A 26,446-nucleotide genomic window follows, 5' to 3' on the forward strand; every position below is an offset into this window, starting at 1 on the left:
AGTATTTGCATGGGTCCAACTGCTGTAGGCTGTAGCCAAAAAAAAAATAAAATTGGTTAACAATTATCATGTATGCATATTGATTTGTAAACACAAAAATATGACAAAACAACCCCAATTATTTTAGTTTTAAAAAGGCGGTACGATTTTGGTCTTGCATAATGGTTACCATCGATTTCCTCAATAAATGTTTGGCCTCCCTTCACTTTTCTCAACAAAGTAACCTTGTTGCTCATAAAAAAGCAAATTTCAAAGCTCATACATTTTAAATGTATAAAAATATGGTGTTCAGGGTTCAAACCCAGACCCCTGCATATATTATTCAATTCATTCTTCTACTACAATTCTTTCTAACATGAGTGTTTCATATGAATGTTATGTTTGCTCGAATTTGCAGCCGTTCTTTACGGACGATCGGACTACACATGAGACAATTTTTTTTTTATACCTTGAGCCTTTCAAGCCACCCTTTTATATTCTTATTATCCTTTGTGAAACCACTTTGAGCCTCCAACAATAATTTCTTTTGTTGTTTCTAAAGTGACGAATCATGTCACAAGTTCTGAACCTTAATGTCATCTATTTGATTTCTCATGGAGTTAGATAGAATATTTCCCAATTAATTCAAGATATTTTCCTAATTTTCTCACTTCCCCCCAAAAAAACTGTTAAAAATAGATTCAATAGATGAAATGATACATGCGTGAGCCTTGAATAAGGAAAGAAAATAGACTGAAAGAGAGAACTAGAAGACTTCAGAAGAACAAATCGGCCATACCCAACCCAAACAGCTCAACATTAGATTGGGTTGATTCATGTTTGATATACCAAATTCAAATTTTTTATCCAACCCAAATCAATTAAGTTTTAGGCTTTTATTTTAACCACCTATGTGTTACTCACGCGCCTTTTTATTTTTCTATTCAAAATTACCCTTTGCTTGGATTTTAAAATTTGAACCACAATACGTATTCTAAAATTTGAATACGTACTACGTATACGTCAAAATCAGAAACTCCCATCACTTCTCAGATTGCTATTTTGCCATAACATATCTCCCTCACACCCCAAAATCTGAAAACGTAACATTGGGTGATTCTTGAAGTTTTTTTTGCTCAAAAACATCATATTTCAAGTATTTTTAAATATCAAACACAAGGTAAGGTCACATTCCCTCGATTTATCAATGTAAGGGTCGCGATTTTTTTCATGTCACTGAACATGTTCAAATTATATTTTCCGAACTAGATTGTTATATATGTTATTTTTGGTGTTTTTGTTAATTGTATGTATATGTGATGTTACATGTTTTAGAAATGGACCACTTAGACCACCTTAGAAACAACATACCTTCCATTACTACTTTCTCCAGGTGGTAGTGGTTTGAGAGGAAAGTAGCGGAAAGGAGAGTGCATAGGGGAAGGGGCATGGGAAAGGGTTGCCATGCTGATGGTGCCGAAGTATCTCAAGTGAACGAGCCTGATCCCTAGCCTGAGAAGCACCATATGGAGGATGAGGAGGCAGAGGTAGAGAATGCGAATGATGATGGGCAATCGCAGGTGGAGCTGAAGGTGGAGCCAAAGCCACTAAAATAACTATCCTGGTGGCTCATAGGACATGTCTGTACTCACCCAGTACCAAATTCATCTGGCCTATTGCATACTTGTAGGAGTAGTAAATTTCTACAACTTAAACTTTTTAGTAGCATGTTTTTAATGTAAACTGAAGGTTATGTTTATTTTTATTTATGTAAACTAAACTTAAACGTATCATGATATTAATTTTTATTTTCGATTATGCGTGGGGAGCGGCTGCCCATGCTGACCTGTATATGGAGCCTAACAGTGGATTCCATTATAAGACTTTACAGATGGCTGACTACATGACCCTTTTACAAGTATAAATAATAATAATTGCTTATTTATTTACATGTATATTCATGTTTTTTATACTCATACTTATATGTTGTTGACTTTGCAGGCTTGAGTATTTCAACACTTTCATAGTGTTAGATATTATTGGGTTGGATATAGGAAGGATCGACTCCTACATGCCATTATGTTTGTTTCCCTGAAGGTTCAACCTGTCACATATCCCACAAGATTGCATCTGGATCATTTGAATCTGGGGTCTATATATTGTCATGAACACGAATAAGGTCCATCGTTGGACATATCTGTTCTAGCGAATCAGTCTTTAATCTAGATGACTCAGATACATACCTCCAAGGGTCCGAAATCAACCGGAGCGGGTGTTGCACCAGTTTGGTTACGTCCAAACTACCCCCAGGCATCTACATGACATTGCAGATCCTCAGACGACCGGGTAGGAGATTAGCCAATGCTACATGCAGTATCTTGATTATGTGTTGACTTAGTAATATTTTGGCCTGCTTGCTCCGACTGGTCTAGAGACGGAAAATGGATACATGAGATGGTATTTTACTATCTCATATATAGTCATTTTAACTTTATCGCATGATGTTCATATACCGAGGCCACCTAAGTAGGAGGCCATTAACAAGATTGTTGTCGAGCAACATGAAGACCAACAATGGCAAGATTTCAGGTCACTGCTGGCTTGCGTCAGAGACCATGCCTTTACTATCATAGGCAGTGGTCATGTGGAGGAGGGAAGTCCGACTTGGATTAGTTTGCATGCGATTCAACATGAGGCCTGGGGAGAGATCGTCTATCGGTGAAGCATGGTAAGAGTGCAAGGGCTACCAAATAGTTTTATTACTATGTTGTAACCTATGGATAATTTATTTTAATTTGTGTTTGAATGCTTTTGGGTTGTAACCTTTGAATATTTGTGACATTATTCTAACTTTATGTTACATATGTGTGCAGTTTCATATGCTCTCATTAATTTATTTGCTTATAATTTGTTTTGATGCTTGTTCAAATCATTCTTGTTTGTCAATTTGCCAAAAAGAAGGTGTTAGTGAGCACAAATTATGCCTCCTTGTCAAAAAAGTTCGGAAAATATAACCTGAACTGCATGTTAAAATGTTCGGTATATATAATGCAAACTGTTTCAATTTTTACACTGCAATTTCCCTCTAAAAATGGTCTTCTGGGGGTTTGACACATTTCATATTATATTTGCCGAACAACCGTGCAAGGTTTTGGCAAATATAATTTCGAACTACATATTTACAGACTTTTTTTTTTTTTGGTACAAGAACTATTTTGCCGAACAATTGTACAAGGTTTCGGCAAATATAATTCGAACTACATATTTACAAACTTTTTTTTTTGTACAATATATTTACAAGCTTTTTTTTTGTGGCCGGGGTTTGAACCCCAGAACTTGCATATATTATGCATTGTTCCTACCACCTGAGTTAAGCTCACGAGAACACATATTTACAAGCTTTAAATAGACATGAACAATTTTATAATAGTTCGGATTATATAATTCAAAGAAAGGGTATTTTGGAAAGAAAAAAAATATGACGCTCGAAAGAAACATAGGGTATGAAAAGTAATAATCTAAGTTTTATTGGGCCTGATGTCGGGTTTAATCGAACCCGGCCCAACCCAACTGGCGAACACCTTACATTACAAAAAAACCCTAACTTTCCTCTCTACTGTCATAATTCTCTTCCTCGCGCCTCTATGTTTCAGCACCACGTAGCTTTCTCCTTCACATGGTAATCAACACTTCTTCTGCCATTCTTATCATTGATTCACATTTTATATTCATATTGAAGTTTAGATTTATATATGTGATTACATCAGATTATTATATCATTTTGCTTTTTGATTTGAATATTTGGCTGAACCTTTGTGCATGTTTAATAGCAATTCTCAAAACTGATTGTGTCATATCATAATCGTTTTTTTTTTGTTTTTGTTTATGAAATCAGTACTTTTATTTGTGTGTTTTGAATGCAACAATCTTTTCATTGAGGGTTTTGTATTTTCATACTTGATACGTGTAATCTAGTTTTTTTTTTGATTAATGTAGGCTGTTTTATATGATTAAGTGCATGTTTAGATTGGTTTATTTGAGCTTATATACTTGGGAGAACTTATGAAAACAGCTTATGACAATTTTCAAAATCATTTTCTAACTTATTTTCATATGTTCTCTTATATGGCTTATAAAATTAACCTTATACCATATACAAAAACATAATTTAATTTTTTTTTTTTTTTTTTATCTTTGCTATAGTAATAGCTTATGTAAGCTTAAACATAAGTACTTGTGCTTTAAGCTGAAAATAAGTTGTTTATTAAAACAAACTCTATGTTTTGTTTTTAAGTTATATAGTTTTTTTCTTCTTCTTTCGAAGCAGACTTTGATTGCTCCATTGCTCCGTTGAGACACAAGAATTAGCATATGGAGGAAGACAACAAGAAACCGAAAACAATGGCGTGCTCCGAATCTGATGAAGATCAAGATCGATTAAGCAATCTCGAAGACGAATTGATTATTCATATTTTGTCTTTCCTGACAACAAAAGAGTCTTACCGAACAAGTGTTCTATCTACAAGATGGGAGTCGATCTGCACCAAGATCCCCAACCTTGACTTTGAATTACCAAAGACTACAGACCCTATGTCGTTCAAAGCAATCCAATCTGTATATGCAGCTCTCCTAAGACGCACCGAAAACTTAAGAAAACTAAGGCTCTATAGTGACAATGGTTGCACACCATATGATATGCACTTGTGGGTTTCAAAAGCATTAGACCTCAAGGTTGAGGAACTTGAATTGGATTGTTGGTCCATCGAGAAACCAATCTTATTGCCCCTTAGGCTTTCCATTTCTAAGTCGCTCGTGGTCTTAAAATTGCGGGGCAGAACTCAGCTAAGACTTAATTCTTCTTCTGATGTGTGTTTTCCGTCACTAAAGATTCTCCAGCTCCAATTTATTGTGTTCAACTCTATCGTGGATGATCATAGTGAGTATGATCTCGCTAATTTTCTATCTCGTTGTCGACATCTTGAGGAATTTGTTTTACATGACTGCATGAAACAGGCAATCAATATTGTTTCTTTTCCCTCATTAAAGAGAGTATTCATTTGTTTATTTATGCCTTTTGTTGAGTCCAACATTTGTCCAGTGCAAATTAATGCCCCATCACTTGAAGTTCTTCGTATTGTTGATACTTCATTTTCTCCCAGAAAATATAAGTTTACAAACTTGTCCAATCTCAATCGAGCTACTCTTCGCATTTCTAAGCATGTGGATTTTAACAGTTTGTATTCACTCTTAAGAGGACTTTCTAATGTTAAATCATTGACTATCAGTTCTGAAATTATTCATGTAAGTTTCATAATTTTTTTTATTTTTTTAATGATAAGTTCCATATTTATTTACTCATATGCAATACTTTTTTTTTATGCAGTTTCTAAGCCTGGAGGATAATATTGACAATCTACATCTTCTCACTTTTCACAATTTATCATCTTTATGGGTTGAAATATCCGAAAATTGTTGTTGGAATGTGCTTGTTAGCATACTACAGAATGCTCCAAAACTTAGGGATCTTGCCATTGAGGTGTGTATGAATATTCTTTACTACATTTGCACAATTTTAAAAAAAAAATGGTAAAATATATTAATAAGCTTAAAATCTATCACAAGACGTTCGAGGTTCAAACCCCAACCATAAAAAAAATCTATCACATGACGTGGACGTGCAAAGATTGAGCAAAAGATATTTGGAATTTGCATATAAAACCGATACACAATTAAAACTATATTTAACCTATACTTGTAGTAGTAATTAAAATTAATTTAGCCGTCATATAGACTATCTATGATCTTAAAGTGAATAGATGTTTGCATGCATGCTAGTTCTAATGAAAAGTTATAATAAATGGTTCAGTTATTATCAGTTATTTATGATAAGATGCATTTAATAATATCCATGTTTTTGTTAGTTTTTTATTTGCCCATGTAAACAATACACGAAGCAATCATGTGTCGTATATCAGTTGAGAAGTTCTAACCATAATATTTGGTATCGTTTACATGCAGAAAAAATTTGAAACCGAAGAGGTTGAAAACAAAGTTTGGGTGGAGCCATCCGAAACTCCGACATGTCTTTTAAACAACCTCATTACATTTGAATTTAGAGGAATTCAAAACGTACAAACTGAGTTGGACTTTACCCGATATATTATAAATCGTTCAAGTAATTTGAAGAAGGTAAAGATTTTCACTCCAAATTCAAACAAACCAGTAGAAAGAAGCTTACTTGAGGGGTCAAACAAATCCTCCGTCCTAGTATGGGTATGAAGTTTACACACTTTCTTTTCCTTAATACTTGAATTTATATACTTTTTATGAACGAGAGAATTGTTGGTATGTTAATATTTGTTAGTATGATGTGTGGGATGGTAATAGAACTTCCACCCTCCCCTATTGCTCCAGATATTAACTTTGACCATCAGCACAACTTAATATCAAGTGAAATTGACAAAACTACATTCCAGAGTCAACGGTTAATCTACACCCTCAAAATTTGATTAAGGAGTATTTTAACAAGTTACAACTAAAAACGGTTAAATGTACTTAATGTGCATGTTGTTAAACTATCCCTTTTAACAGATCCGTGGGTGTTTTGTACGCTTTGTGCAAGCCTTGCTTTATATATTTGGCTGTTTCAAAAAAAAAAAAATCCATGGGTGTGAGTCAACAGTTTTTGTAGTCACTTGTTAGAATACACTCACTCAATTTTAAAAGGAGTGAGTTAGTAAGTGATGAATAAAAATTTGTTGAATACACTCTAAGGTGTATGTTTCTAAAATACTCCTTCACAAAAACACAGGTGTATTTTAGTAAATCTCACGGTACTGCTAATTTATATTTGTCTAAAAATATTAAGGTATAAGTTAGCAACTTACACGCACTTGATTTCGACAAAGACAAATTTTCACTATTTTAAGGCGCTTGAAATTAAAGGATAGTTTTGTTAATTTACTTGATTTTCTTTTTAAAAAATTGCACAACAGTTTCTCAACGTGGATGCAATGTTTGTTGGTTGAGAAAGCTTTAGATTAATCACACAAGCCTCTTTCTTCCAGCACCAATTATAAAACCAATACCCAAATGTACCTGAACTATGCATCACCCTCTGATCGCTTGAAACAACGGAAATAGTGGTTTTTAAAATTGATAAATATTATATAGAAATATGTAATATTTATTTTTATAATCTTACGATTAATTATTCAATATTTGGTACAGGATATTAATTCAATTTGAAGATCATTTGATGTCTTCAAGGATGCAATGAAGACTACTCCAGATTTATAATCCATCTATCAAAACTTATACAACAAAATTGGTTTGTAGCATTGAACATGCGTTTTTGTGCTTTATTAGTCTGACTTGGATGATACCTTGGATATTTTTTTTTTATTTGAACTTGTTTATTTAGAATACCCCAACTGCTTATTTGTTACATATTTAGAGTCGGATTGGCAGTGCCTTATTGTGTTATTTGTTACATTTATCATATTTCTTTCTTTATTCCTTTCACTTATTGTGTTAGTGAGTACGAGGATCACAAATCATTTTCGTTTTCTAATGGGTGAAAACGAAAGACACAATAATGTCATTGGGTCTATTTATAAGATTAATTGAACATTTAAACACTAAATCTATAGTAGTGGACATCTCTATTTCTTTTGAGAAATGGAGAGGATCTCCACACTATATGATCCTTGTTACAAATCTTGAGGTCCTATTTGCATGGGTCCAACTGCTGTAGGTTGTAGCCAAAAACTCCTGCCATAATATCTTTAAAAAAAAAAATTATTAACAATTATCCATGAATGCATGGTCAAAAATTGTTTCAAGTCCCCTTAAATAAAGCTTAACTAAAAAAAGGGAGCACAGGTAGTCACTACAATTCTATGGATATGATTTGTAAACACAAAAATATGACAAAACAACCCCAATTAAGGTGGAACAATTTGGTCTTGCATAATGGCTACCATCGATTCCTCGATAAATGTTTGGCCTCCCTTCACTTTTCTCTACAAAGTAACTTTGTTGATCACAAAAAGCCAATTTCGGAGTCACACATTTTAAATGTGGAGAAATAGGGTGTTCAGGGTTCGAACCCCAGCCCTACATATATTATTCAATTCATTCTTCTACTACAATTCTTTCTAACATGAGTGTTTCATATTAATGTTATATTTGCTCGAATTTGCGGCTGTTCTTTTCGGACGATCGGTCACGTTATACTACACATGAGACAAATATTTTTTTGTATCTTGAGCCTTTCAAGCCACCCTTTTATATTCTTATTATCCTTTGCGAAACCACTTTGAGCCTCCAACAATAATTTCTTTTGTTGTTACTAAGTGACGAATCATGTCACAAGTTCTGAACCTTAATGTCATCTATTTGATTTCTCTTGGAGTTAGATAGAATATTTCCTAATTAATCCAAGATATTTTCCTAATTTGCTCACTTTTCCCCCAAAAAACTGTTAAAAATAGATTCAATAGATGAAATGATTCATGTGGGAGCCTTGAATAAGGAAAGAAAATAGACTGGAAGAGAGAACTAGAAGACTTCAAATGAACAAATCGGTCACCCAACCTAAACAGCTCAACATTAGATTGGGTTGATTCATGTTTGTTGATATACAAAATTCAAATTTTTTATCCAACCCATATCAATTAAGTTTTAGACTTTTACTTTTTCCACCAATGTGTTACTCAAGTGCCTTTTATTTTTTCCTTTTTAAAATTACCCTTTGCTTGGATTTTAAAATTTGAACCACAATACGTATTATAAAATCTGAACACGTACTATATATAAGTCAAAATCAGAAACTCCCATCATGTCACTGAACTTGTTCAAATTATATTTTCCGAACTAGATTGTTATATATGTTGTTTTTGGTTTTTTTGGTTAATTGTATGTATATGTGATGTTACATGTTTTAGAAATGGACCACTTGGACCGCCTTAGAAAAAAACAAACCTTTCATTACTACTTTCTCAAGGTGATAGTGATTGGAGAGGATGTAGAGGACAGGAGAGTGCATAGGGGCAGGGGCATGGGAAAGGGTTTGCCGAAGCATCTCAAGTGAATGAGCCTGATCCCCAGCCTGAAAAGTAACATATGGAGGATGAGGAGGCAAAGGCAGAGGAAGGATATGAAGGATGAGGAGGCAGAAGCAGCATATGAAGGTGGAGCCAAGCCACTAAATAACTATCCTGGTGGCTCACAAGACATGTATGTACTCACCTAGTACCAAATTCATCTGGCATATTGCATGTATGTAGGAGTAGTAAATTTCTACAATCACTACAAGAAAAAACGCGTTTTATGACCTTTAAAATTGACGATTGCGACTGTTAGAAGGGTCGCAAATGTACATTTGCGACTGTTCCCCAACAGGCGCTAATGTTGAGGTCGCAACAGTCATTTGCAACCCTCCGTAGAACAGTCGCTCCAACCGTCGCAAATGCTATTGCGACAGTTCCTAACAGTCGCAAATGTTTAGTTTTTAAAAAAAAAAAATTGAATGGTGCAATTGCGACCCTTCACAACAGTCGCAAATGTTTAGTTTTTTAAAAAACAATTTGAATGGTGCAATTGCGATCCTTCACAACAGTCGCAAATGTTTAGTTTTTTTTATAAAAAAAAAAAAAATTGAATGGGGCAATTTTTGTTGACAATTTAAATAAATATATTAATAAATACTTACAATACATAAATATATAACTAAAAATTTCTAAATCCCATAAATATAATTCTTTTAATAGTAACAATCAAAACAAGAGATAAAGTACATGGTTTAAACATTCAAAAACCAAAACACTAGTGGAAATTTAAGTCACTGAAGGTGCATTACAATTCTATTCACAATAGTAGCTCCTGCGTGTGAGAAGCTTTTTCACATGATTATACCAGACAACTACATTTTGCCCATCCACTGTCACCCAGTCGACAACAGTTGATACTAGTTGCTCCCACCACTCATCAAGCTGCAGAGGAAGTTGCAATGTAAGAATAAAAATGGAAATTTTAATAGTTATCATCGAACACATAAGAATGCACCAAGAGATTGCATATCAAATTGAACAATTGTGATGAAGTTTTTTATATAGCAATATATGTAAATAAACATGCTTAGCAGAAGTTGCATGAACTCGTTCCTGAATTTTTCAGCATTGTTTTAAGGTATATCAATCTTATATCAATCTTATAACACTAATGGCTCCATAGTAGATAATCTAAATTAGTTTTCGACCAAAACCTGAATAATGATGGAAGCTTTGGTCTGTTTCCTAAATCTGAATTCCTTGCGAGCAGCAATGGCCCTTAAAGTTGTTTGCAAAGTAAGTACTGACATATGCAGTTTTTTATACACCTTCCTAGTTTTGTAACTGCGTATGTTCTTTTGAATTTTCACAGCAGCGACCACCCTTCTCATTTTCTCATAGAGTTTGAATGTGAGTCTTCCTAGAAAAAGCATGTTGTGTATATTAAATTAAATATGTAGAGAATGGAGAATGATTGTGTAATGAGGCCTCCTACTGCATCTGCCTTCTCTGAGACACACTGTTCTAATTAAGGACGTCTATACTTTGTGAAAATAAAATTACATCTATCCTAAGAAATGAATTAGGTTATTTCACCTCTCTGAGCATCTAGTTCAGCCATCTGACCTGCTCTCAAGAATACCTTTGTTTTTCCAATCTACAACATTGGACAGCCGATCAAACAAATTATGTGAATGTACGAGTCAGGAATAAATACACAAACGCATGTTATAAGACTATACAAGACCCCTGATCATATTTGTAACTAAATCTAAAAAAGGTATTGTAAATGAATGCTATGACATGCATGCATTATAGTTGTTGCTAAGGTGTCAGGAGCTTAATATTAGAACTATGGACAAGAACACAAAAGCAATAAATATTATGTTGTAACATTTCAAATTACCCGATATCCTTTAAGCCCAGTCTTTTCCAGAATCTTTTGGCAAGCATTCTTTTCATTACAGCTGCCATAGGTGAAATAACTCGACAAATTAGCAATACCGGCAACACTGACACCATCAGTGATAACATTAGCATCACAGTTGAATTTCTCCGAATTAACTTCTCCGACATCATTAATAGTCACAGTTTTGGATACGCTGGCAAAAATGAAAACAATTACAAACTAGCTTATTAAAAGCTTATTATAGCTTAACTAAAAATTTATCCAATTTCATCACCAAATAAATCTAACAAGCACATTGATTGATGCAAAAGTCAAATTAGAGAAGACAGTTTACCTCAGCATCTAATGTTTAAGCAAAAACCAAATCTGAGAAGACAGTTTACCTCGAATCTGAGAAGTGAATCGAATCTCAGAAGCTCGAATCTGAGAAGTTTCTTCGCTGATTGATGCTCGATGTCAAATCTCTCATGTCTCACTGAGAATGAAGCTCGGTGGTGAAGTGTAGAAATCTCTCGATGTGAAGCTCGGTGGTGAAGGGGGTAGGGTTTGGGTATGAAATCTGAGAACCATTGGTTTGTACAAGCAGTGAAGGAACCGAATCTGTTAGAGAGATTGTGAATGAGATTGAGCAATATTGCTCAATCAAGAGGAAGGAAGTGAGAAGAATTAGAAACCACTACCTCACCAGAGACCAAGCAAAAATAATGCTATTAATCCAAAGAATTCACACTAATCAAGACAGCTACAAAATTATATCAATTGCAGTAAGCCTTCAAGATCGGCACATAGACCCCAAGACCCACAGAGCCTCCCAAAGCATTCATCTCATCAAGAATACTGTGTGCTTTGTCTGATAATCCAATACTAACACAAGCATTAACAATACCAAAACCTATAGACTCATCATATTTAGCAGTTTTATATGATTAAGTTGAGAAGTTCTAACCATAATATTTGGTATTGTTTACATGCAGAAAAATTTTGAAACCGAAGAGGTTGAAAATACAGGTTGGGTGGGGCCATCCGAAACTCCGACATGTCTTTTAAACAATCTCATTACATTTGAATTTATAGGAATTCGGAACGTACAAACTGAGTTAGACTTTACCCGATATATTATAAATCGCTCAAGTAATTTGAAGAAGGTAAAGATTTCCACTCCAAATTCAAACAAACGAGTAGAAAGAAGCTTACTCGAGGGGTCAAACAAATCTTCCGTCCGAGTATGGGTATAAAGTTTACACACTTTCTTTTCTTTAATACTTGAATTTATATACTTTTTCTGAACGAGAAATGTTGGTATGTTAATATTTGTTACTATGATGTTGTGGGATGGTAATCACACTTCCACCCTCCCCTATTGCACTAGACATTAACTCTGACCATCAACACAACTTAATATCAAGTGAAATTGATATAACTACATTCCTGAGTCAATAGTTAATGTAAACCCACTAAATTTGATTAAGGAGTATTTTAACAAGTTATAACTAAAAACAGTTAAATGTACCTTGATGTGCATGTTATGAAAAATATCCCTTTTAACATATAAGTGGGTGTAAGTCAACAGTTTTTGTAGACATTTGCTAGAATACACTCACTCAATTTTAAAAGAAGTAAGTTAGGAAGTGATAACTAAAAATTTGTTAAATACACCCTAAGGTGCATGTTTCTAAAATACTCCTTCACAAAAACACTAGTAGGTGTGTTCTAGTAAATCTCACGGGACTCCTAATTTACACTTGTCTAAAAATATTAAGGTATAAGTTAGCAACTTACACGCACTTTGATTTCGACAAAGACCAGTTTTCACTATTTTAAATCATTTGAAATTAAAGGATGGTTTTGTTAAATTACTTGATTTTCTTTTTAAAAAATTGCACAACCTGTTTCTCAACGTGGATAAATGTTTGTTTGTTGAGAAAGCTTTAGATTAATCACACAAGCCTCTTTCTTCCGGCACCAATCATAAAACCAATACCCACAGTGTACCTGAACTATGCATCACCCTCAGATGCTTGAAACAACGGGAATATAGTGTTTTTTTTAAAATTAATAAATATTATATAGAAATATGTGATATTTATTTTTATAATCTTACGATTTATTATTCAATATTTGTTACAGGATATTATTTCAATTTGAAGACCATTGATGTCTTCTAGGATTCAATGAAGACTGCTCCAGATTCATAATCCATCTATCAAAACTTATACAACAAAATTGGTTTTTTGCATTGAACATGTTTTTTGTGCTTTATAAATCTGACTTGGATGATACCTTTGGATTTTTTTTATTTGAACTTGTTTATTTAGAATACTCCAATTGCATTGAACATGTTTAGAGTCGGATTGGCAGTGCCTTATTTTTTTTTCTTAATCACTTTCCTTATGTTACATAAGTACTAACTTATTACATTTATCATATTACTCTCTTTATTTCCTTTCACTTATTGTGTTAGTGAGTATGACTGTCACAAATCATTTTCCTTTTCTAATGGGTGAAAACATCGGACACAATAATGTCATTGGGTCTATTTATCAAAGAGTCCTGATAGGTATACCACCATAGGTGGCAATACACCTTCTACCACTCTTATGTGGCAATGTCATTAATAATTAAAAAACAGTTAAATTACATGTCACATAAAAAAATTAAAAATGACAAAAAAATCAATTTTAACTGTACCCCTCTCTCCCAAATTTCCAATTCATTCGCCCACTGCTCTCTCTCTCTCTCTCTCACCCTTGTTCCATTTTCTTCATTCCTCTTCATTCCCCCACACCCTTGCCGTCGGCGGCATCGCCGCCGTTTGCCGTCACGATTTTTATTCATCGACTTTCTCTCCATCTCTGGTGTCCTTTGTTGAACCACCCTTTTCACTCACTCGCCCCAAATAATCCGTCGTGTGTTCATCTCCGTTGTCAAAGATCTCTTTCCCGAATATCTCTTTCTGGCTGTTCCTTTTTCAACTCAGGTATTTTCTTTCATATTCCTCTTGGTTGATTTTGTTGTTACATTTTGTGATTTCTATTAGGTCTTCATTTTTTGGGTGATCTTTGTTCCTCATATCAATCTAATTTGAATTAGATTTAAGCATTTTTGTGAATATTGTAAACCTCAATTTGCTCCATCCATAACAATAATATCTAATTAAGGTTTTTTTTGTTTATAGAAATATAAATGCAATTTATCTTAGATTCTGGAGGATCTGAAGTTAATTGAGTGATAAAGTTTGTTTGACAGAAGTTTGGGATAGTCTCTGGTAAATTCATAATTTTCACAATGACTTTTTTTATTTTTGAAAGAATAGTTTTCATAATGTCTTTGTTAAACTCAATTTAACTTGTTGATTATGATGTTTATTGTTCTAACAAAGGTCTGTTTTAATTTGTTGCTAGCCTAAGAATGTTTGAAACTGCTTGGGAGAGATTATTGATACCACCTATAACATGTACATAAGATATGTTATTAGCATATTTCAATAAGCCCTCCAAGGTAGCTTATGAAAACAACTTATAACTTAAATAAAAATAGTTTTGACTAAATTTTATCTTTTGTTATATAAATAGTTTATAGTTAAAGTTTATAGAGTTATCATAGTGTGAGAATTAGATTGATTCTGATTATGTCTAGTTTATAAATGGATAGAAATATACATAAAAAAAATTATGTAAGTACCATGTGACAGTTAGTAATAGATTCCGAATTTAGTAATATTGATCTTTGTTAGAGCTAAGCTAAGCTAACATAATTATGTGGTTTTGATACTAATCGAGTCTATAATTCTATGCCAAATATTTTGATATGTAGTTAGTTTTCAATGTTGTCCAGTGGTTCTATATATTCTCCTAATCCTATGTACCTTTAAACTTTTTTACAAGATTTATAATCCTCAAGGTTTGCACGCCTAAAGACGGACAATATCAAAATTCTGGAAAAATAATGGTCACGCATCTGAAAGATTATGGTCATATGGATAATCAATTTAGTTAACTGTAATTTTCCAACACAAAATAATACTTTAGGTCAATCAAATGGTGAAGCACACAAATTCAACACATTGAGGTTTGCCGGACCATTAATGACATATTTTAATTTAGATTTGATTAAAGTTTTTGAGTCATTTTTGTTTCACATCTTTCCACCATTGGGACTTTACATAGTAGGTGAAAAAGTGGACATCAAACAAGGCCCTGAATCTTTTACGAAACAAATGTTTGAAAGGGAAGTCTTTCCCACATATTTTCACTTGTATTAGTTTTTTTTCTGCGTAATAACGTAGATAGGGTTTCCTATCATTGTTATGTTATTGTTACTATTATTATTATGATTATTGAAATGTACTGCAATGGTTATTATAATTAGAGATGTGTTAGACTGTTGGACGAGAAAATTAACTTCTTGTGTGAAATGCATGTAGTGTATAATTGTTCCAGACTAAAGGTATTGATGTATAATAAATGGTTCATTTTCAGGTAAGATTGATGCAGGTTTTTGAAACCAAATCATTGATGGAAATCAAGCTCAGATGAATCAACTCCAAACGACTTCGTTCAATTTTTTAATTTTAGTTTTATTATGTGATTTACTTATTCGACCATGTATATCACATGATTACCTTATTTAGTTTCAGTTTTATTGTGTCGAGTACATATTCACCATGTAAATGATATGATTGTAATGTTCCACGAATTCATGTGTGTACTGTAAAATCACTTATAAATGTACAAAGAAGGAACAATGGAAATATCAATGTTATTTTGCATTGTAATTGTTTCCTTTGCCGCAATTCTATTTTCTCTATACTCGTAGCTCGAATATGAGTAAATGGTTTAAACTCAGAAAATTACTCGTAGCTCGAATATGATACTTGAATTATTATTGTTATTTCTGCTATTCACAAGAATTTACAAGGCCTTCTGAAAGTATTGCTAGACTCTCTTGTACGTATCTATGTGAATTTCTTTCTTTGTTTTCTGGTTTTAGGTATTATACTTATCACAACTTTTGCAGGGTATATTCACAGGAAAATGTGGGACAGCATTAGACCATGGTGTTACCGCTGTTGGGTATGGAACAGAAAATGGAGTCGATTATTGGATAGTAAGGAATTCATGGGGTAAGAGCTGGGGAGAATCGGGCTATTTAAGAATGGAACGTAATCTAGCAACAAGCATGGGAGGCAAATGTGGAATTGAAATGCAGTCTTCCTATCCCATAAAGAAGGGCCAAAATCCCCCAAATCCTGGACCATCTCCTGCTTCACCTGGGAACCCACCAACCGTTTGTAGTAGATATCAGAGTTGTGCTTCAAGCACTACTTGTTGTTGTGTACTTGGAATCGGAAATCTTCGCATGTATATATTTTGCCTAAAACGATATTATTTACTCATGGGAAAGATAACTAGCCAAATATATGGTCTGTATGACCACATTTTTACACATGCGTGACCACTATTTTTTCATAAATTAGAACTTGTCCGTCCTTAGGCGTGATAAACTTGCCAATTGTAAAACAGGTTATTTATGGTTGGAAATGCTTTTAGTGCAGTGATCAAATGAGATCATGCGTTCGATTCGCCTAAAACGAAATTATTTACATCTGGGAAATATAAACTAGCCAAATATATGGTCTGTATGACCACATTTTTACAAATATGTGACCGCTATTTTTTCATAAATTAGAACTTGTCTGTCTTTAGGCGTGATAAACTCGCCGATTGTAAAACAGGTTATTTATGGTTGGAAATGCTTTTAGTGCAGTGATCAAATTAGATTATGTGTTTGATTTGCCTAAAACGAGATTATTTATACCTGGTAAAGATAAACTAGCCAAATATATGGTATGTATGACCACATTTTTTAATATGCGTGACCACTATTTTTTTCAGAAATTAGAATTTGTCCGTCTTTAGGCGTGATAAACTCGCATATTGTAAAATAAGTTATTTATGGTTGTAAAGGCTTTTAGTGTAGTGATCAAATTAGATTATGTGTTTGATTTGCCTAAAACAAGATTATTTATACCTGGTAAAGATAAGTAGCCAAATATATGGTATGTGTGACCATATTTTTTAATATGCGTGACCACTATTTTTTCAAAAATTAGAACTTGTCCGTCTTTAGGCGTGATAAACTCGCATATTGTAAAATAAGTTATTTATGGTTGTAAAGGCTTTTAGTGCAGTGATCAAATTAGATTATGTGTTTGATTTGCCTAAAACAAGATTATTTATACCTGGTAAAGATAAGCTAGCCAAATATATGGTATGTGTGACCACATTTTTTAATATGCGTGACCACTATTTTTTCAGAAATTAGACACATGAAGGAAAAAAAAGGTTAACCCTTTGTTAAAAAATGGATAAACGCTTCAAATATTTGGTTAGTTTGCAAGTTCCTGTCAAAACTTTGAAATTTCACACAACTTATCATCAATATTAGAAGACTCAAATCAAATCGCGCATAATCAATAGTTGTATCATAGCCTCACTAGTTACTACATTATGTACATTATGTCCCAAAACTACTTTACAAATTTTTTAGCAGTCAATAATCCTACATATATTCAACTAATTTTTCATTTGGCAATGAGAAAGCTTCAAATTATCCATAGTGGTTTGTCCTTGGCCAATGAGAACACTTTAAATTCTTCATAGTGGTGTCAATACCTATTTGACTTTCTGTAGAGAAATCTTTGCCCGTCAACAATTGAGTTTGCTTCGTTTTAACATAACCTGCATTAAACAAAAGAAAATTAAAACAATAAAGTGATAAACTACTCACCTAAACAAGTTAATATTTGGATTTTATATGAGAGCAATACACAAAGCTTCCATTATCTAACAAACATAACCCAACAAGTTCAATGTTAAAAACAAATTGAAATAACACCAAAAGAAATTCAATATCACATATTGTCTTTACATCTAGCATAGTGAAAACAATAGCATACCACTTATCACAAACACACCTAAGAAAATCTCCAACATCATACTGTTACACCAAACTCATGATTTGTGACTGATGGTAATAAAATGAGAGGTGAATGATATTTATTGTTTGACAGACTTTAAGCAAACTAACCAAAAATGATTTGTCCTTAACCAATTATTAACAAAGGCGTATCCATATTTTTTTATTACCAGTTTATCTCCTTTCTTACTATTTCTTCACAAACCTCATTCATTTTCAACCTAGTAACCCATATCATAACTCATAACCTAATCTTGCAGAAATTTACCCAAAAACTTAAAATAAATAATTGTCTCATATCAATGTGTAACTCATATCAAATATGAAGAACAAATTTCAACACACATAAACATATAAAACCCTCAATGCAAACCCCCAATGTAGAAGTTAAAGAAATTTTTTGAGATGGAACTCACCTTCAAGAACAGAGACAGTCATGACGGTGAATCCAACCCCAAAAGTTCTGACAAAACGTAGAGAGGGGAGGAGACAATGTAGGTGTGGGTGATGTATGGAGTGGAGGTGAGAAAGTTGTTGGCAGAAATGAAACTAAGAGAGAGAACAGAGAAGGTTTGGAGATGAAACTGAACGAGAGAGAGAGAGAGAGAGAGAGAGAGAGAGAGAGAGAGAGAGAGAGAGAGAATGGGGATTTGTTTTTTTTGTTTTAATATTTCCATGCCAGATCAGTTTCTTATTTTAATATTTTTTTATTGCCAACTAAGGAGTGGTAGGAGGGTGTATCACCAAAAGGGTGTTCACCAATCTTTTTCCTTTATCAAATTAATTGATAGAAGTGACCACTCCATATGATCCTTGTTACGTGGGTGCTTTCAAATCTTGCGGTCCTACATTAGTAACAACCTACACTTAGTTGCCTTCAGTTAGTATTTGTATGGGTCCAACTGCTGTATGCTGTAGCCAAAAAGAAATTGATTAACAATTATCCATGTATGCATAGTAAAAAATTGTTCTTCAAAGTCCCCTTGAATAAAACTTAACTAAAAAAACGTCATCAATCAGAGGAACATGGTAGTCACTACAATTCTATGAATATGATTTGTAAACACAAAAATATGAAAAAACAACCATCGATTTCCTCAATAAATGTTTTGACATCCTTTCACTTTTCTCTACAAAGTAACCTTGTTGATCATTAAAAAGCCAATTTCGGCATAGTCTTAGAAGTTAAGCAAAATGTGTTATCAATGTGACATATCACATATCACATAATGGAACAACTTACAAAAGACACAATATACGTCATAGCATATGTAAATTAACAATGGTGAAATTATCAATAAGGAAATAAGAGATTTACATATCTTGGTAGTATAGAATCTCAGGGCGTGTGTTTGTTTCAAGTGTATCAAATTTATTCCCAAGAATAACATTCCTTGGAATATAAAGATAGAAATTTTATTCTAAGGTATTTAGAAAAAAGATGTTTGGTTAACATTATAATATTCCAAGGAACATAAAAATTGGAAATATAATATGTAATTACACATAATTTTATTCCCATCTCCATGGGAACTTTATTCCCTCCGTTTTCTTTGGGAAAACTTTTCTATTCCCAGGAACATTTTATACCCGGAAATAAAATTTAGAAAACTTGTAACAAACATAGGCATATGCATTTTTATGATTTTATTCCCACAAATCTTCAAATATAACTTGAAACAAATACACCCTCAATGTAGCATAAAATCCATGATTGGGACCACACATGCCACAAATGTCAAAAAAATAATTTTTTTGAAGAAGCTAAATTAGCCGCTCAAACTGACACTAAAAGAATCGAACTTCAGACTTTAAGGAGAAGCGCACTCTCAAAATGACAAATTTATTAGTCACAGTTTCAAATAAGAACTTCAAAAATAATAAAAAAGAGCCACACCAATTTGCATTGTTTAATTTTTCTCTGATATTTTCCGGAGGTTAACTTATTCATTTGCATCAAAAGTTCTTCATTTCCTACCAAACGAAAGTAGAAACCATTGGTTATCCCTAGACCTATTCCACCAGAGTTCAAAAAATGTAACACATGATATTCGTCTTTCTTTCAATATAAAAGGCACGATGAAAAAACACAGCGGATGAAAAAGGCATGATGAAAATTTGCTCAAAAAACAAATTTGATTTAGGGAAATGATAGACACAATGACAAACTTTACCAAGAAAGTTTCAAGACAATGTATTTGCTAACACCTTTACTTGATTACACACCATTACCTCCCTTGATTTCCGCCAAATAGCAAATTTAATTGGTTGGGACATTTTCTTGATAAATTCTTGATAAAAACTCTAGATAAATAGCAATGCTCTTTGATTTATGACAAAATCCGCAGCAAAATCTACAAGTATTCCTACGGATATCATTTCGCATGAAAATCCGCAGGAAAATCACAAATTTCTACTAGTGAAAAATGCTATGTAACGCAAAAAACAAAAATGATATATTGAGGTTAAGAAACACTACAAGAATTTTGGTTATTACTGGTGGAAATAATCCCCCAGTAATGCAAAAAATCCCTCAGTAATACGAATTACTGGCGGATTCGAGTCCCTCAGTAATATGAGCGGTAGAAATGTTACTGACGGATTTTTCCCTCAGTAACGAGGATGTAGTCCTGACAAAGCATTACTGAGGGATTATTCCGTCAGTAATTACTGACGGATTATTCCGCCAGTAATTACTGATGGAATAATCCCTCAATAATGTAGATTCATATTTGTCATAATATTACTGGCGGATTTATCCCCCCAGTAATGTTAATCGAATTTGCATTACTGACGGAAATGTCCGCCAGTAATGTACTTCACCTTTTTTTTTTGATCCCTTCCCCCCACTTTTTGATTTTAATTAGAGAAATAAAATTAAATAAACACAAATAAATTAAAGAAATAATTTTTTTTATTTAATACGACAAATTAATTAAACCACATATCATTATAATATTTGTACAATACATAAATAATTTTCATACAAAATCATAAATATTTTAATAATATTCCTACAATCTAGAAAACTAAGAAAAAAAACTAATTATCATAATATTCGGACAAATTTGATCTTGATCTCCTTCTCGGTGATCTTCGCTCCTATTTCCTCCTCTTCCACAAACCGGAATAAGGAACCAAAGGAACAGCCACAGAGAACAGAATGCTGCTCACAAATAAAATTAAGCGTCGATGATACAGATTAGAAGCAAAAAACAACTGACTCGATTATAAATTACAAGAACTTACTATTTAGCTTTTTCTGAAGGTGCACAAATAGGCACCATCTCTTTGATCCACTTTAGGCACCATCTCAATCCCATTGCTTCTGCCATTAGTGGTGATGTCTTTATATTTTCTCTCAAAGTGACTGTTGCACTAACAATGCCTTCACAGTTGCGAGCCACCAGTCCCCAACAAGTCGACCCTCCTTCAAAACACTCAACATCTATATTAATCTTTGGATCATCAAATTTTTATTAGCATAGGAAGTTATAAGAACTACCGACTCTCGCAAAGAAAAGAAATACAAGGGCAACGCTAAAGACGAAACACCTTGAAAAGAAACAATCATCCATAACAATCATACACACTGCCAAAACAGAAATTCAAACACTCCCTAACACCAAAATATGCAGGTCAGCTGTGCAGAAAAACATACATCAGTGTATAATATTCAGTATGCACAAAAAAAATAATACATTAGATACATCATAATTGCGAGTATTTTTATCCAGTTTTCTAACAGCCATATATTGTTTGTAACAAAGCTTAAATCTGGATTATACAATCAGATATGTTTCTACGCATATGACTTTTGACCTTACAGCATTTATACAATTATACTTAGCTTATGTATAGGTTGATGACCAAATCTATATCTATATTGATCTATCTACCATCTATCTTCTATATATAAACTAAACATGACTTCTTCTATGTCTTTATGTTTATGTGGCAATTCTATGTAACAATCTTACCCTAGACATTCTATAGTAGGGTTCTTTCAGATCAAGCTTACAAGAAGATGTTTGAAGAATCCCTCCTTGTTCAGCACCAGGACCCCACATTTTAGCTAATGCAAATTCAAATTTTTCTAGTTAACGACATGATGCACCTCATGCTAGTATAGCAATAAAAGAAAAAGAAATGATACAAATACCAACCAGACAATGTTAAATATATTGTATAACTCTGTGCATTGTGGGCAATCAAATGAAGCCTGCCGGTAATTTCCTGCCCTGCCATGACATAAATTGGCTGAGAGAGAACACATCGTAACTGGTACCAATGGGTTGTGGGTGAACCAGGAGCAGTGGTAAGCCACCTTTGCACAGTACTGTAAATTTGTAATAATTGAAAGAAACATTATCAATTTGGCTGCAACATAAACCATTATCAATTTCTAATTATGTTAAAAACGTAAGAGTTCTGCCTATGTGACATCTCTATGTAATCTTTCCATTATATAACATTTCCATCAGATTGAGAGCTATGTAAGTGAACACAATGTGGCACTACTTCAAACTTCTTTAATTAAACTAGCAACATTATATCACAGGGTGACAAAGCTTAAATCTCTGATAGCAAGATAAGGTTTGTAACAATGCTTAAACTTATCCAAAATCTACTCTTAAATTGGGAAAATTTTGATCAAATTCAAAAAACATTAATGCTTCTAAATTCTAACCACATTACATTACGCAGACATACATATAGCATCAAATTCAAGACAATTAGTTTCAAAAAGGTCAATTATCTCACTCCAAAAGCTATATATCACTAAAGTCTCTGCAAGAAGTGCAAGAAGCACTAAAGCTCGCAGCGAAAGGAAAAAATACAAAGTGCCGCCAATATGCGTAACACCCCAATTAAATACTCACCAAAGTCTCTGCCACAAGCAATGACGGCAGAATATACATATAGCAAACTAACATGCATAGCCATGCCTCACTCCCACAAACAACAGAAACTAAACAGAACAGCCCTACCAAAATAAACTAACTGGTGTTGCTGCATTAGCTGCAACCAGCAAAAACAGCTGGGGACAGCAAGCACACACACACAGCAGGACCTCAGGCCTTCCCAAAAACCACAAATGCAGACCCATCAGCCCAAAAAACAACACCCAACAATAAAACTAACTGGTCAGGTCGAACAAAGCCATTCCACCACTGCCTAGACCGCATAAACAGAAGCTAACAACACTCCACTGCTGCCAAGTCTTTACCGCGTCAACAATTTTCTATCAAGGCACTCAAAAGGATTCCAACACCATTCGTAAAATAGACAACTCGGCACCGACATCCTACTCAAAACCCACCTCCAAAAACACACATGGTTTATACAATGACTCTCAAATCAACAAATTCTTATCAACACTCAACATTGTGTATTGGACATAAAAAATGATTTGAAGTATTGACAATCTATAGGAACAAAAATTATCAAATCAATTAAAAAATAGCAAAGACTGAATAATCTTTTAAACATGTAACTATTATCAAATCAAAATTAGAAAGAAAAAAAATCAACAATCTATATATTATTATAGTACAAATGATTTAGTAATTATAGGGAGTATTTTTATGTGTGCTTGCACTTCTAGCTGCACTTCTAAACGCAATTCTAATCACCATGCACATTAAATCCAAACTCTAAGATTAAACCTATTCTTTTTAACAATTTATAATATTAATGAAACAAAACAAACAAAATCATGGCAGCAGCAAAACAACTTAATCTACTTACAATCTCAATTTCAACGCCAAATATTAGCAACAAGAACACTAAACCACTAACAGGGACCTATTAGGGTTTTAAGCTCTATTCGCTTGCATGTCAATTTCTCTAAACCTAAGAAAGAATCTCAGTTTCCCATTTCTAAAATTGAAGCTTAAGTTGAGAAATTCACCTTATTAGAGGAAAGAAACAACAAGATTGTAGTGGATGGTGAAAGCTTCCTAAAACTCCAATTTTTCTTCAATTGATTTTCCCTTTTGCTTTTGTTCCTCTTGTGCTGGAATTTCCATCTTCTATCAACCAAAAGAGATGAAAAGAAACGAATTACTACACATGCATGGCTTGATTCATGAAAGGAAGCTTTTCTGGAAGTTGGTTAATGGAAGGTGTGGGTTCGGTGGTTGAACCCGAGAGAGAAGAGAAGATGAAAATTATCCCCCTTTATCTAAAAAAAAAACACGCCTCCCTTCCTTCTTTTTTTTCAATATTATTTTATTATTACTGGCGGATTTGGTTTCAATACTGACGGATTTGATTATTAATAGCAACCGACCATTACTGGCGGATTTGGTTTCAATACTGGCGGATTGTTGCTTTAATTACTGGCGGACTGTATGCGTTACTGACAGATTCGTAAATAACAACATTACTGGAGGATCTTTTGAATTACTGGCGGATTATATAATTCCGTTATACCATTATTGACGGATTATCTCCCTCAGTAAAGCAAAGACATATGTGTTTACATTATTGGCGGATTATATCCCTCAGTAATAATTCGTAGGTTCTTTATTGAAAATAATATCCGTCAGTAATCTAACTCGCTGAATTATTGTGGGATTTTTCCGTCAGTAACTTTATTGAGGGTTTTTTAGATGTTACTGAAGGTTTATTCCGCCAGTAATTACTGAGGGCCTAAATCCCTCAGTAATGCAATTTTGTATTGGTTAGTAGACTGGGGAATTCTTGTAGTGAAATAATGAAGAGGGAGAGGGGTCATGAAAGGTACCAGAATGTGAAACCCACGAGATCCATTCTCCTTATCATGGAATAAAGAGGGTGAGAAATTTGTTATGAGGTATGAAATTCTTAGAGCTTTTGCTCGTCATTTTTTTATTACTTATAATTGAACTGCGAGAGGTTTTATGTTCATCATCATACTGTTGTGCTTAAACTGTTGGAACAAAATTGGTTTGTACAATTCTTCCAAGGTTTTGATAATAACAAATTATTGAAGAACAATTGGATATGTTAATATTTGTTCAAGTGTGCAAGACCATAGAATAAAATCTATTGATGAATTAAACATGTATAAGAGCATCAGAAACGCTAGAGAAGCTTAAAAAAACTATGGTAGAAGAGTCGAAGAAAGGTCAACCAGATTGTCCCTGTTGGATGTTCATAAAGCATTTCTGTTTTAATTTATTGTCTAAATAACAATGTATTATGTTTAATATACTTACCCATACCTGCGCTTAATGAGATCATCTTGAAATTTCTCATTCTTATCTATTTATGAACTTGCACCACGTGAGCTCATTATCTTGAAAGCTCATTCATATTATAGAATAGAATAAATATATCAAAAGTAAACAGCAAGTACCAAGAATTATAACCAGATCAAACAGCTGAAATGAAAGAAAAACTAGCAAGAAACTACAAGGAAAAGGAACATGCATGAAACCACCAAAGCTACAAGAGGAAAACCACCAAACGAACGAAACTCTTAACTAACTAGAGCAAGAAGCAAAACTATGTCATGTGAAGCAACATGAAATACACAACCACAGATACCAATCACAAACTGCAGATCCGTCGATGTCAACGACAAAAACCACTACCGACACCAAATACAGAATGAACTCCACAATCCACTCATATAGGTGTCTTGCATAAATGAATGGATCCAACAATTCTGATAGTTTCAAGTATGGAAAGATGATTGTTTGTACATGAATTGATAAAAATCATTTAAAAATGAAAACAAGAACACATAAATAATGTTTTTGGAATTAAGTTTTGATAACTAATTATATAATGTCCTTTCTTGATCGATTATATAATCCTTCCATTTCAGTTATATCTTCACTTATCATTAGCAGATCTATTATATCCTCAAACTTTCGATGTCTCACTCAATTAACTTATATAATAAGATTAAGTTCCGATAGTGTGTGTGATTATAAACCTGACTTGATATCTTGCAATTAGCATCTACAAATCCCTTTGCTCATGTCACTTACAAAGGAAGTCTATGTTCAACATTCCCTCAAAAGATTATAGCAGAAATGGAAACAAATATAACGAGAAAGGATTTATATATTACAATTATCTACACTAGTCATAGAAATTCCAGTCCCAACAATAAAGATAATTAATTTTCCATAACCTTAAAAGACATGGCAAGAAGAAAAGAGAGTCGACGTTGAAGATGATGCCTCAATCTTCTCCGCCTTCGCTCTCTCCCTATGGATTACTCTCTCTCTCTCTCTCTCTCTCTCTCTCTCTCTCTCTCTCTCTCTCTCTCTCTCTCTCTCTCTCTCTCTCTCAAGTTCCTTGGAACTTTAGAAAATGCAAAGATACCAAAAAACACTAAACTATGAGCCCCTACTTATAAATTTCATAAAAGTTGAAATTCTCTAAAGCTAATTCACGCTTGCTTAGCGAATTGATGTTTCTTCAAGTGAAGGGAAATTTCAGCTCATCCTTTTTGGTCAATTATGACGTCATAGTTCATTAGACGAAGTGAGAATCACATGCAGAATCAACTCTTGCAATTTCCTTG

General features: G+C 33.5%; 1 protein-coding gene and 3 long non-coding RNA genes across 4 annotated transcripts; 2 read left to right on the forward strand and 2 right to left on the reverse strand.

Annotated features, from left to right (window-relative positions):
* The first annotated feature begins 4,313 nt into the window (after positions 1-4,313).
* On the forward strand, positions 4,314-7,451 carry LOC146957836 (FBD-associated F-box protein At5g60610-like). Its single transcript, XM_085728279.1, has 4 exons — positions 4,314-5,280; positions 5,363-5,515; positions 5,998-6,252; positions 7,210-7,451. Exons 1-4 carry the CDS (start codon positions 4,351-4,353, stop codon positions 7,225-7,227), a joined length of 1,356 nt encoding a protein of 451 aa, XP_085584405.1. The 5' UTR covers positions 4,314-4,350; the 3' UTR covers positions 7,228-7,451.
* A 6,041-nt stretch (positions 7,452-13,492) lies between these two features.
* Positions 13,493-16,383, forward strand: LOC146957837 (uncharacterized). Its single transcript, XR_015020088.1, has 3 exons — positions 13,493-13,918; positions 14,117-14,206; positions 15,420-16,383. It is a non-coding gene; the product is annotated as an uncharacterized LOC146957837 (long non-coding RNA).
* A 1,020-nt stretch (positions 16,384-17,403) lies between these two features.
* LOC146957838 (uncharacterized) lies at positions 17,404-18,683 on the reverse strand. The gene is made up of 2 exons (XR_015024239.1): positions 18,336-18,683; positions 17,404-17,681 (listed from the first exon to the last, which is right to left on the reverse strand). It is a non-coding gene; the product is annotated as an uncharacterized LOC146957838 (long non-coding RNA).
* A 2,167-nt stretch (positions 18,684-20,850) lies between these two features.
* On the reverse strand, positions 20,851-22,225 carry LOC146957839 (uncharacterized). The gene is made up of 3 exons (XR_015024242.1): positions 22,086-22,225; positions 21,169-21,349; positions 20,851-21,085 (listed from the first exon to the last, which is right to left on the reverse strand). It is a non-coding gene; the product is annotated as an uncharacterized LOC146957839 (long non-coding RNA).
* Positions 22,226-26,446: the final 4,221 nt, after the last annotated feature.

The sequence above is a fragment of the Medicago sativa genome, chromosome 1 (assembly GCF_051527215.1).
Source record: "Medicago sativa cultivar Bolivia chromosome 1, Bolivia_mono, whole genome shotgun sequence".
Lineage (NCBI taxonomy): Eukaryota > Viridiplantae > Streptophyta > Magnoliopsida > Fabales > Fabaceae > Medicago > Medicago sativa.